The sequence below is a fragment of the Thalassophryne amazonica genome, chromosome 7 (assembly GCF_902500255.1).
Source record: "Thalassophryne amazonica chromosome 7, fThaAma1.1, whole genome shotgun sequence".
In the NCBI taxonomy this organism is placed as follows: Eukaryota; Metazoa; Chordata; class Actinopteri; order Batrachoidiformes; family Batrachoididae; genus Thalassophryne; species Thalassophryne amazonica.
The window spans coordinates 121,927,167-121,941,441 of NC_047109.1; the positions used below are offsets into that span (position 1 = coordinate 121,927,167).

At 39.2% G+C, this 14,275-nt stretch overlaps 1 protein-coding gene across 1 annotated transcript in view; it reads left to right on the plus strand.

The window, feature by feature from the left end:
- The window catches only part of mms22l (MMS22-like, DNA repair protein), a 271,386-nt gene that overhangs the window by 21,093 nt on the left and 236,018 nt on the right, over positions 1–14,275 (plus strand). The window contains 1 exon segment of the mRNA XM_034175438.1: positions 12,098–12,298. Within this exon segment, the coding sequence (XP_034031329.1) occupies positions 12,123–12,298 (176 nt within the window). The 5' untranslated portion in view covers positions 12,098–12,122.

Sequence of the window (14,275 nt, forward strand, 5' to 3'; positions counted from 1 at the left end):
AAACAAACATCAGAAAAACCCAGAATAAAAACAATTACTAATATTAAAGAAAACAAATACATTTCAATTATCCATTCAAACCAAACGGTTCCAAAGTGCCCAAAGTATAAATCTTTAATGCTTCTCTATATAAAAGTTTTTTAATGATGTCACCCCCTCTGGGTGGATCTTTAATTTTCTCAATCCCCCAGAATTTTAAAGATGCTGGAGAGCCAAGCCGGCCTGTTTATAGTGCCTTGCCATGGCATAAGTTAGAGCCTGGTACGGATTGCTGTTTTATGTTCAGCTATCCATAATCTAAGTTGACGTTTTGTTTGGCCAATATATGCCAGTCCACAAGGGCATTTTAGGAGGTATACTACATGTGTAGTATTACAGTTGATACATGAAGAAATAGAATATTCAGGGCTGTACAGTGTGAGCGTTTTGCTCGCATATTGCGCCTAAAATTTGATTGTGCGAGGAAAAAAAAAAATAAAACGGGCTCACGTGTGCGAGAATGTATGTCAATCCTTTCATTCGCATTTTGCTCCTAAAATAAATACAGTGGTCCCTCGCTATAACGCGGTTCACCTTTCGCGGCCTCGCTGTTTCGCAGATTTTTTTTTTTAGTCCAATTTTGCATGCTTTTTTTTTACAGTGCATTGTGTTCCGCGGCCTCATCAAGCAGCCGGTCGCGACACCGCGAAGGGAGAGCACGCACATTGTGTTCTGCGTGTCTGTTTATAAGAATCTTCTCGTCCAGAAGAAAAAAGAGCGCCAACAACTACCCATAACTGTGTTCTACACTCAGAAAAAGATACCTGCAGCAAGGTGTGAGTCAGCGGAAAAAGACGCGGCACCAGGACGAAGAGGCACGGTCAGAGGAACTGTGAAATACTGGTCAGTCACTATTAATAATTTCTTATGTGTCCAACGTCGTATGTTGATCGTTAAAATTAAATTCGTTAGTTCTAAAAGCCATCATAATTATTTATAGGACAACATTCTATTTTTATTTCTCAAACAAATGTTTGGGCCTGAAAACAGGTTGGTCTTATTTTTCTACTAAGGTTTGAACTTAGAAAAGTGAGAAAATGTTCATGCCTGATTGAGAAAAGTGTATAAAGTGTGTAGTGAGGGGTTTTACAGCTTTAAAATGTCTATAATAATTGTAAAAAATAAAGCTGACTACTTCGTGGATTTCGCCTATTGCGGGCTATTTTTAGAACGTAACTCCTGCGATAAACGAGGGACCACTGTATATCCCATAGAGAAAACCATTCCCACATCTGTACAAATCGACAACAGTCTACAACTTAATATTTCCTTTTTTATCCTTCCCTTGTACAATGTGTGGAAAAGGTACTCTCTGTACAGTATGTGTCTTTGCGTTAATAATAAAATTGTACCAAGAAATTTCACAGTGCTCCTAAATTTTTTCATTTAGGAGCACCTGTGCGCCTAGTGAAACAGCTAAGCGTACAGCCCTGATATTGCTTACCAGTACGGGGATGAGAGGAAAAACTTTGCATTAGTGGAATTAGAACAATGTGCACAATTACCACATCTTTTGGTGGGCTGGAAGGCCAAGTAGTCGAGACAAGAACAGTCATATGTGAATGAACAAGTCGATCATGAATATTACGGCACGTCTGAATATAAATTTGGGCGGCTCAGCTCAGATGTCTTTAAGTGTGGGATCAGTATAGCAGGTAGAAAACAACAATTTAGATGTTGAAGAAGATTTGGATTTCTTCTTAAGTAAAGAGGCACGATCAGTATTTAGAGCGCTATCCCATGCTTTGACAATATCAATTTTACTATAACCACGTTGTTCAAACCGATGTGATACAAGAGCTGCTTTTGACATTAAATCAGTAATAGTACTACAGTTTCTTCTGACTCGCAAAAACTGACCCACTGGTATGTTAGAAACTAAATGAGGCGGATGATTACTATCTGCTCTCCTACAACCCCTGGCAAAAATTATGGAATCACCGGCCTCGGAGGATGTTCATTCAGCAGATCACAGACATGACACAAAACTAAAGTCATTTCAAATGGCAACTTTCTGGCTTTAAGAAACACTATAAGAAATCAAGAAAAAAAGATTGTGGCAGTCAGTAACGGTTACTTTTTTAGACCAAGCAGAGGAAAAAAATATGGAATCACTCAATTCTGAGGAAAAAATTATGGAATCACCCTGTAAATTTTCATCCCCAAAACTAACACTTGCATCATATCAGATCTGCTCATTAGTCTGCATCTAAAAAGGAGTGAACACACCTTGGAGAGCTGTTGCACCAAGTGGACTGACATGAATCATGGCTCCAACACGAGAGATGTCAATTGAAACAAAGGAGAGGATGATCAAACTCTTAAAAGAGAGTAAATCATCACGCAATGTTGCAAAAGGTGTTGGTTGTTCACAGTCAGCTGTGTCTAATCTCTGGACCAAATACAAACATGGGAAGGTTGTTAAAGGCAAACATACTGGTAGACCAAGGAAGACATCAAAGCGTCAAGACAGAAAACTTAAAGCAATATGTCTCAAAAATCAAAAAATGTACAACAAAACAAATGAGGAACGAATGGGAGGAAACTGGAGTCAACATCTGTGACCGAACTGTAAGAAACCGCCTAAAGGAAATGGGATTTACATACAGAAAAGCTAAACGAAAGGCATCATTAACACCTAAACAGAAAAAACAAGGTTACAATGGGCTAAGGAAAAGCAATTGTGGACTGTGGATGACTGGATGAAAGTCATATTCAGTGATGAATCTCGAATCTGCATTGGGCAAGGTGATGATGCTGGAACTTTTGTTTGGTGCTGTTCCAATGAGATTTATAAAGATGACTGCCTGAAGAGAACATGTAAATTTCCACAGTCATTGATGATATGGGGCTGCATGTCAGGTAAAGGCACTGGGGAGATGGCTGTCATTACATCATCAATAAATGCACAAGTTTACGTTGATATTTTGGACAGTTGAAAGGATGTTTGGGGATGATGAAATCATTTTTCAAGATGATAATGCATCTTGCCATAGAGCAAAAACTGCAAAAACATTCCTTGCAAAAAGACACATAGGGTCAATGTCAATGAGCAGATCTGATTTGATGCAGGTGTTAATTTGGGGGATGAAAATTTACAGGATGATTTCATAATTTTTTTCCTCAGAATTGAGTGATTCCATATTTTTTTCCTCTGCTTGGTCTAAAAAAGTAACCGTTACTGACTGCCACAATCTTTTTTTCTTGATTTCCTATAGTGTTTCTTAAAGCCAGAAAGTTGCCATTTGAAATGACTTTAGTTTTGTGTCATGTCTGTGATCTGCTTTTTTTTCTACAAAATTAAACAACTGAATGAACATCCTCTGAGGCCGGTGATTCCATCATTTTTGCCAGGGGTTGTATAAAGAGTTTCTACTGAGGGGTTTACGGTAAATAGTCGATTGCAAAAAATTACTACCATCCTTATAAATAGTGAGATCTAAGAAGTCAATGGAATGAAGAATATAGTTCATAGTGAAAGAAAGATAATCTGTAGTGAAATTCACATAATTCAGAAATTGATGTAACTCATCATATGTGCCCCTCCAAATTAAGAGGACATCTTCAATATGTCTGCACCATAATGATATTTTTGAGTGAAAAGGGTTATTTTCAATACTAAAGACTTCTTCTTTCAGGGCTCGAAATAGTACGTGCATGTGCTTGTTTGTGCACGTATTATTCGAGCGGTGCACGTAATTTCATACTGCACTTGCACTGGTGCAAGTAACTTTATCCAAGTTTCATCAACTATAAGCACCAGTAGAATGAACCAATGAAGGAATAAATAAGGAAAAAACAATTTCCAGTGTGTTGTTTGTCTTCCCTGCGTTTTATGACTCCCACACACGGAGCGAGTTGCTATGCTCTAATTGTTGTGTTCGCGCACGCATATGTAAACAAAGAAAAGAAAAAAAAAAACTGGCTGCGGTTCCCTCTCTCTCTGCCCTCAAACTCTGTCATCATTGTGTTATAAACCAGTCACCATTTGTTTTATTATACATCTGTGTAGTTAATAAAATTATCTTCACAACGATTAGTTCGCGCGCGCACATGAAAAAAAAAAAAAACTGGCTGCCGCTGCGGTTCCTTTACGGAACCCCGGAGAGGTCACTTAAAGTGATATTTTTTCTGGCCATGATAATTTGTACACACGTTTTCCTTTGAGCCCACGAATTAATAAAACATGCTCTCAAAATTAATAAAACGTGCGCATTTTTTCCTGGCCATGATAATTTGTGCGTGCATTTTCCTTTAATTGAGCCCTCAAATTAATAAAACGTGCGCACGTTTTCCTTTCGTTCAATATGAACTTCATAATATGACCTAAATTGTCATTGTCATCCTCATGACAGGGAGATGCTTCACCCTCAGCATCCTTTATAATGTGCTTAAACTCCAGATGATTTTGAAATTTTTTGAAATTGTGAGAGGGGCTCAGTAAGACTCTCTATTCCAGAAACAATAGGCCGTAACGGAGGATCATCCAATTGTTTATGAATTTTGGGTAAACCATAAAATACAGGACAACAAGGATATTCACTTAAAAGAAAAGCCTTCTCTTTTTCGGTAATCCAGCCTTTCTTATAAGATGAGTCAATAAATTCATGAATCATACTATTGATATTAGAAGTGGGATTATAAGATAAAGGTTGATAGTGTTTTACATTATTTAGCAGCTTCAAAATACCACATTCATAATTCTCCAACCCTATGACGACAACAGCATCCCCTCTTGTTAGTGGGGCGAATGATTATATATCCGTCTGGATTCCAAATATCGTAATAAATCCAATTCACTCTTTGTCACATTTTTATCTTTAGATGGGCATAAAACACCTAATTTAGCAAAATCCCGCTCAACAAACTGGCTAAAAGCTGCAATAGTAGGGTTTGAAGAAGGCAAAAAAAACTCTTTATTTTTAAAAGGGGTACCTTCTCTTGAAGACTTACTAATATTAGAGTCCGGATCATCACTTTTATTGTTTGACAAATTATTAGACTTAGAGAAAAAAATGTTTGTTGGCTTCATTGGCCTGCTCTCCATCCACGTCTTTTCAGGACTCTGATGAAGATGTGATATTTTGTCTTTGTGGTGTGTTCAGTTGACTATAGGTTGAAGAGGATTTGCAAATCAGTGTATTCTGTTTTTATTTATATTTCACACAACATCCCAACTTCATTGGAATTGGGGTTGTATACTGAGAGGCATTTAATGGCGATATCATAAAACAACATTCAATGAAACTCAGTACCTATGCTATATACAGGGTTCTAGCTTTAGTGTCATGTAATTTGTGATCATGGGTCACCACCAGGGGTCCAGGGGCCCCTGGTGAGGGTCCAGTGGGTGGAGCCCCCTGAAGCTATAGGGTTTTATACCATCCATCCATCCACTTTCTTACGCTTTATCCGGAGTCGGGTCATGGGGGCAGCAGCTGAAGCAAAGCCGCCCAGACCTCCGAATCCACACACACCTCCCCCAGCTCCAAATGTTATTGGCAAGCCCTATTTTAATTAATTTTGAGTGGTTTTAAATGCATAAAAAGCAAGAATAATAGACACAAAAAAATTTACTTTTATGTTGTAATATTTGTAATAAAGTTCTTGTTTGCATGTTTCTGTCAAAGTCTAATTTAATAAAATAAATGTCAAAAGTTGTAAATGTTGAAAAGGTTAAAAACACATTAAATTTGATGGACATACCATTTGCTCTCTTCTTCAAAAATGACACACTGAATCTTTAACCCAGGGAAGCAGGCAGTTTTTTGGTCATGACAGGTTTTTGTTTTGTTTTTTTCAGTATTTTTGAGTGGGATTGCATTACTTAAAAATAAACAACATAACCACTAATTGATGAACATGGACTGATTTGATTGTCCAGGTTGGATGAAAAATCTTCTGAATTACTTTTTCCACACCACAGAAGTCGATATAAAAACTAGAGTCCCGGCAAGGAGGCGTGGTCACCATTTTGGATCCAGGCAACTCAGTGGGCAGGGTTATATATATATATATATATATACACACACACACATTGGGGAAAATAAGTATTTGACCCCCTGTCAGTTTTGCAGGTTCTCCCACCTACAAAGAATGGAGAGATCTGTCATTTTTATCGTAGGTACACTTCAAGTGTGAGAGACAGAATCTAAAAAAAAAAATAAAAATCCAGAAAAATCATATTGTATGATTTTTAAATAATTCATTTGCATTTTATTGCATAAAATAAGTATTTGACCCCGTCAGTTTTGCCGGTTCTCCCACCTACAAAGAATGGAGAGATCTGTAATTTTTATCGTAGGTACACTTCAAGTGTGAGAGACAGAATCAAAAAAAAAAAAAAAAAAATCCAGAAAAATCATATTGTATGATTTTTAAATAATTCATTTGCATTTTATTGCATAAAATAAGGATTTGACCCCCTACCAACAAGAAAGAATTTTGTCTCTCACAGACCTGTTAACTTTTCTTTAAGAAGCCCTTTTATTCTACACTCTTTACCTGTATTAATTGCACCTGTTTGAACTTGTTACCTGTATAAAAGACACCTGTTCACACAATCAATCTAGAGCATGACGCGGGTGGATTTTCACTCCCGTCCCATCCCGCTCCCAGAAAAAAAATCCCATCCTGTCCCAATCCTGGACTGGAGTAAAAAAAAAATAAATCCCATCCCGTCCCACTCCTGTAAAGATGACTCCCCATCCCGCTCCCACTCAAAATCAGTCCCACTCCCATCCCACTCCCGTATGTCTCGCGCCGTGATGACCAATCAGGGACTGAATAACATTAAAAAAATTAACATTAAATCGGTGTGTAACTTTGCAAAAACAATGTCGGACTCTGTAGTTTTCTCTGGGCCCCTCCCCAATCGGACCGGGAGTGACATGTTTAGCCGCATGTTCTCCTTGAATTGCTGGCTGTCTGAGTGGTGTCCAAAAAATGAGGTGGGCTTCATAGATAATTGGCAAAGCTTCTGGGGAAAACCTGGTCTTGTTAGGAGAGACGGCATCCATCCCACTTTGGATGGAGCAGCTCTCATTTCTAGAAATCTGGCCAATTTTCTTAAATCCTCCAAACCGTGACTATCCAGGGTTGGGACCAGGAAGCAGAGTTGTAGTCTTACACACCTCTCTGCAGCTTCTCTCCCCCTGCCATCCCCTCATTACCCCATCCCCGTAGAGACGGTGCCTGCTCCCAGACTACCAATAACCAGCAAAAATCTATTTAAGCATAAAAATTCAAAAAGAAAAAATAATATAGTACCTTCAACTGCACCACAGACTAAAACAGTTAAATGTGGTCTATTAAACATTAGGTCTCTCTCTTCTAAGTCCCTGTTGGTAAATGATATAATAATTGATCAACATATTGATTTATTCTGCCTAACAGAAACCTGGTTACAGCAGGATGAATATGTTAGTTTAAATGAGTCAACACCCCCGAGTCACACTAACTGTCAGAATGCTCGTAGCACGGGCCGGGGCGGAGGATTAGCAGCAATCTTCCATTCCAGCTTATTAATTAATCAAAAACCCAGACAGAGCTTTAATTCATTTGAAAGCTTGTCTCTTAGTCTTGTCCATCCAAATTGGAAGTCCCAAAAACCAGTTTTATTTGTTATTATCTATCGTCCACCTGGTCGTTACTGTGAGTTTCTCTGTGAATTTTCAGACCTTTGTCTGACTTAGTGCTTAGCTCAGATAAGATAATTATAGTGGGCGATTTTAACATCCACACAGATGCTGAGAATGACAGCCTCAACACTGCATTTAATCTATTATTAGACTCTATTGGCTTTGCTCAAAAAAGTAAATGAGTCCACCCACCACTTTAATCATATCTTAGATCTTGTTCTGACTTATGGTATGGAAATAGAAGACTTAACAGTATTCCCTGAAAACTCCCTTCTGTCTGATCATTTCTAATAACATTTACATTTACTCTGATGGACTACCCAGCAGTAGGGAATAAGTTTCATTACACTAGAAGTCTTTCAGAAAGCGCTGTAACTAGGTTTAAGGATATGATTCCTTCTTTATGTTCTCTAATGCCATATAACAACACAGTGCAGAGTAGCTACCTAAACTCTGTAAGGGAGATAGAGTATCTCGTCAATAGTTTTACATCCTCATTGAAGACAACTTTGGATGCTGTAGCTCCTCTGAAAAAGAGAGCTTTAAATCAGAAGTGTCTGACTCCGTGGTATAACTCACAAACTCGTAGCTTAAAGCAGATAACCCGTAAGTTGGAGAGGAAATGGCGTCTCACTAATTTAGAAGATCTTCACTTAGCCTGGAAAAAGAGTCTGTTGCTCTATAAAAAAGCCCTCCGTAAAGCTAGGACATCTTTCTACTCATCACTAATTGAAGAAAATAAGAACAACCCCAGGTTTCTTTTCAGCACTGTAGCCAGGCTGACAAAGAGTCAGAGCTCTATTGAGCTGAGTATTCCATTAACTTTAACTAGTAATGACTTCATGACTTTCTTTGCTAACAAAATTTTAACTATTAGAGAAAAAATTACTCATAACCATCCCAAAGACGTATCGTTATCTTTGGCTGCTTTCAGTGATGCCGGTATTTGGTTAGACTCTTTCTCTCTGATTGTTCTGAGTTATTTTCATTAGTTACTTCATCCAAACCATCAACATGTTTATTAGACCCCATTCCTACCAGGCTGCTCAAGGAAGCCCTACCATTATTTAATGCTTCGATCTTAAATATGATCAATCTATCTTTGTTAGTTGGCTATGTACCACAGGCTTTTAAGGTGGCAGTAATTAAACCATTACTTAAAAAGCCATCACTTGACCCAGCTATCTTAGCTAATTATAGGCCAATCTCCAACCTTCCTTTTCTCTCAAAATTCTTGAAAGGGTAGTTGTAAAACAGCTAACTGATCATCTGCAGAGGAATGGTCTATTTGAAGAGTTTCAGTCAGGTTTTAGAATTCATCATAGTACAGAAACAGCATTAGTGAAGGTTACAAATGATCTTCTTATGGCCTTGGACAGTGGACTCATCTCTGTGCTTGTTCTGTTAGACCTCAGTGCTGCTTTTGATACTGTTGACCATAAAATTTTATTACAGAGATTAGAGCATGCCATAGGTATTAAAGGCACTGCGCTGCGGTGGTTTGAATCATACTTGTCTAATAGATTACAATTTGTTCATGTAAATGGGGAATCTTCTTCACAGACTAAAGTTAATTATGGAGTTCCACAAGGTTCTGTGCTAGGACCAATTTTATTCACTTTATATATGCTTCCCTTAGGCAGTATTATTAGACGGTATTGCTTAAATTTTCATTGTTACGCAGATGATACCCAGCTTTATCTATCCATGAAGCCAGAGGACACACACCAATTAGCTAAACTGCAGGATTGTCTTACAGACATAAAGACATGGATGACCTCTAATTTCCTGCTTTTAAACTCAGATAAAACTGAAGTTATTGTACTTGGCCCCACAAATCTTAGAAACATGGTGTCTAACCAGATCCTTACTCTGGATGGCATTACCCTGACCTCTAGTAATACTGTGAGAAATCTTGGAGTCATTTTAGATCAGGATATGTCATTCAAAGCGCATATTAAACAAATATGTAGGACTGCTTTTTTGCATTTACGCAATATCTCTAAAATCAGAAAGGTCTTGTCTCAGAGTGATGCTGAAAAACTAATTCATGCATTTATTTCCTCTAGGCTGGACTATTGTAATTCATTATTATCAGGTTGTCCTAAAAGTTCCCTAAAAAGCCTTCAGTTAATTCAAAATGCTGCAGCTAGAGTACTGACGGGGACTAGAAGGAGAGAGCATATCTCACCTATATTGGCCTCTCTTCATTGGCTTCCTGTTAATTCTAGAATAGAATTTAAAATTCTTCTTCTTACTTATAAGGTTTTGAATAATCAGGTCCCATCTTATCTTAGGGACCTCGTAGTACCATATCACCCCAATAGAGCGCTTCGCTCTCAGACTGCAGGCTTACTTGTAGTTCCTAGGGTTTGTAAGAGTAGAATGGGAGGCAGAGCCTTCAGCTTTCAGGCTCCTCTCCTGTGGAACCAGCTCCCAATTCAGATCAGGGAGACAGACACCCTCTCTACTTTTAAGATTAGGCTTAAAACTTTCCTTTTGCTAAAGCTTATAGTTAGGGCTGGATCAGGTGACCCTGAACCATCCCTTAGTTATGCTGCTATAGACGTAGACTGCTGGGGGGTTCCCATGATGCACTGTTTCTTTCTCTTTTTGCTCTGTATGCACCACTCTGCATTTAATCATTAGTGATCGATCTCTGCTCCCCTCCACAGCATGTCTTTTTCCTGGTTCTCTCCCTCAGCCCCAACCAGTCCCAGCAGAAGACTGCCCCTCCCTGAGCCTGGTTCTGCTGGAGGTTTCTTCCTGTTAAAAGGGAGTTTTTCCTTCCCACTGTAGCCAAGTGCTTGCTCACAGGGGGTCGTTTTGACCGTTGGGGTTTTACATAATTATTGTATGGCCTTGCCTTACAATATAAAGCGCCTTGGGGCAACTGTTTGTTGTGATTTGGCGCTATATAAAAAAAATTGATTGATTTTGATTGATTGAATATGTAGTGACGTGGAGATGTCTGGAGTTTGACTGAAGATGTGAACATGTCCTGTCTCTGGTAGCAGCCTGTGAGCAGGACTTATGTCTCTTTTGTCCTTTATTTCACAATTATGACAGAGTTTTTGGAGCGAGCAGCAGCACCACAGCAAGCAGCGCAGTTTCTTTCTCTTTTTATTTTACGTGCGCGCGCGAGCGAATCGTCTGTGGAGAATATTTTATTAATTAACTACACAGATGTATAATAAAACAAATGGTGACTGGTTTCTAAACACAATTATGACAGTTTTTTGGTGGAAGAGCGAGCTGCAGCAGGCAGCGGAGTTTCTTTTTTTTTTAATTGTTTACATGTGCGCGCATGAATGGGACAGTTGGTTCTCAAACTGGGTCCTGCAGAGGTGGAAGGACCGCTGAAAGCAGCCGTCATCCAGACACAGCTCCTGCAGCAAATAATGATACTCTCTGTATTGGGAGCTTTTCACAGCAACTCGCTCCGTGTGATCAAGGTCCGTCATGTTAACTTGACTGACAACCAGAGCCGGCGAACGGAATGGAAGCTCCTCCTATTTGATGACGCACCAGGGTGAATTTTCACAGCTAAAGCAGAGCGACACACCGGGCGAAGGAGGCGCGTCCGTCGCCACGCGACCCCCGTGAATTTGTAGCGTCTGATCGCGCCCGGTATGAACTCGTTTTGGTTGTTTTAAATAGATGAAGATCATCATCTATTTTTGGCATTCCCGCTCCTGCCCGCTCCCGTTAATTTTTATTCCCATCCCAATCACGGGATTGATAAAATTTTGACTCCCATCCCGCGGGAATCCGCAGGAATCACATGAGCCACGGGAATTCCCGAAAAATGTCATCCTCTAATATATGTGTGTGTGTATACACAACACACCCACACAACACACACACACAGTACAACCCTGGCAAAATGATGGAATCACCGGCCTCAGAGGATGTTCATTCAGTTGTTTAATTTTGTAGAAAAAAAGCAGATCACAGACATGACACAAAACTAAAGTCATTTCAAATGGCAACTTTCTGGCTTTAAGAAACACTATAAGAAATCAGGAAAAAAAATTGTGGCAGTCAGTAACGGTTACTTTTTTAGACCAAGCAGAGGAAAAAAAAAATATGGAATCACTCAATTCTGAGGAAAAAATGATGGAATCATGAAAAACAAAAGAACGCTCCAACACATCACTAGTATTTTGTTGCACCACCTCTGGCTTTTATAACAGCTTGCAGTCTCTGAGGCATGGACTTTAATGAGTGACAAACAGTACTCTTCATCAATCTGGCTCCAACTTTCTCTGATTGCTGTTGCCAGATCAGCTTTGCAGGTTGGAGCCTTGTCATGGACCATTTTCTTCAACTTCCGCCAAAGATTTTGCTGTTGCTGTGTGATTATGAACCACTCTTAGTGGTTGTGTGTCATCGTGTCTCATCCTTTGTCTTTAAAGGTGATACGGACTCAAAACTTGGATCATGTCAGAAGACTTCAGCCAGTCCCTCACACCACCAGTTTCCCCCTTTGCAGCAGAAGGCTTTTGTGAACTGAGCCCAACCCAACCACCACGCTTCTGCTGTTCCAGTGCAACACGGGAGGACCCCACTGGAGCCCTCTGGACTTATGGATACACTGCTGGAGGCTCTCTGGCACGGTACAGTCTTTGTTTGGTCTGTTTGTTCCCCTTTTGTTCCCCCCAATACCCCATCCCCATAGAGACGGTGCCTGCTCCCAGACCACCAATAACCAGTAAAAATCTATTTAAGCATAAAAATTCAAAAAGAAAAAATAATATAGCACCTTCAACTGCACCACAGACTAAAACAGTTAAATGTGGTCTATTAAACATTAGATCTCTCTCTTCTAAGTCCCTGTTAGTAAATGATATAATAATTGATCAACACATTGATTTATTCTGCCTTACAGAAACCTGGTTACAGCAGGATGAATATGTTAGTTTAAATGAGTCACCATCCCCCGAGTCACACTAACTGTCAGAATGCTCGTAGCACGGGCCGAGGCGGAGGATTAGCAGCAATCTTCCACTCCAGCTTATTAATTAATCAAAAACCCAGACAGAGCTTTAATTCATTTGAAAGCTTGACTCTTAGCCTTGTCCATCCAAATTGGAAGTCCCAAAAAACAGTTTTATTTGTTGTTATCTATCGTCCACCTGGTCGTTACTGTGAGTTTCTTTGTGAATTTTCAGACCTTTTGTCTGACTTAGTGCTTAGCTCAGATAAGATAATTATAGTGGGCGATTTTAACATCCACACAGATGCTGAGAATGACAGCCTCAACACTGCATTTAATCTATTAGACTCAATTGGCTTCGCTCAAAATGTAAATGAGTCCACCCACCACTTTAACCATACTTTAGATCTTGTTCTGACTTATGGTATGGAAATTGAAGACTTAACAGTATTCCCTGAAAATCCGCTTCTGTCTGATTATTTCTTAATAACATTTACTCTGATGGACTACCCAGCAGTGTGGAATAAGTTTCATTACAGTAGAAGTCTTTCAAAAGCGCTGTAACTAGGTTTAAGGATATGATTCCTTCTTTATGTTCTCTAATGCCATATACCAACACAGTGCAGAGTAGCTACCTAAACTCTGTGAGTGAGATAGATTATCTTGTCAGTAGTTTTACATCCTCATTGAGCACAACTTTGGATGCTGTAGCTCCTCTGAAAAAGAGAGCCTTAAATCAGAAGTGCCTGACTCCGTGGTATAACTCACAAACTCGCAGCTTAAAGCAGATAACCCGTAAGTTGGAGAGGAAATGGCGTCTCACTAATTTAGAAGATCTTCATTTAGCCTGGAAAAAGTCTGTTGCTCTGTAAAAAAGCCCTCCGTAAAGCTATGACATCTTACTACTCATCACTAATTGAAGAAAATAAGAACAACCCCAGGTTTCTTTTCAGCACTGTAGCCAGGCTGACAAAGAGAGCTCTGTTGAGCCGAGTATTCTTTTAACTTTAACTAGTAATGACTTCATGACTTTCTTTGCTAATAAAATTTTAACTATTAGAGAGAAAAAATTACTCATAACCATCCCAAAGACATATCGTTATCTTTGGCTGCTTTCAGTGATGCCGGTATTTGGTTAGACTCTTTCTCTGATTGTTCTGTCTGAGTTATTTTCATTAGTTACTTCATCCAAACCATCAACATGTCTGTTGGACCCCATTCCTACCAGGCTACTCAAGGAAGCCCTACCATTATTTAATGCTTCGATCTTAAATATGATCAATCTATCTTTATTAGTTGGCTATGTACCACAGGCTTTTAAGGTGGCAGTAATTAAACCATTACTTAAAAAGCCATCACTTGACCCAGCTATCTTAGCTAATTATAGGCCAATCTCCAACCTTCCTTTTCTCTCAAAAATTCTTGAAAGGGTAGTTGTAAAACAGCTAACTGATCATCTGCAGAGGAATGGTCTATTTGAAGAGTTTCAGTCAGGTTTCAGAATTCATCATAGTACAGAAACAGCATTAGTGAAGGTTACAAATGATCTTCTTATGGCCTCAGACAGTGGACTCATCTCTGTGCTTGTCCTGTTAGACCTCAGTGCTGCTTTTGTTACTGTTGACCATAAAATTTTATTACAGAGATTAGAGCATGC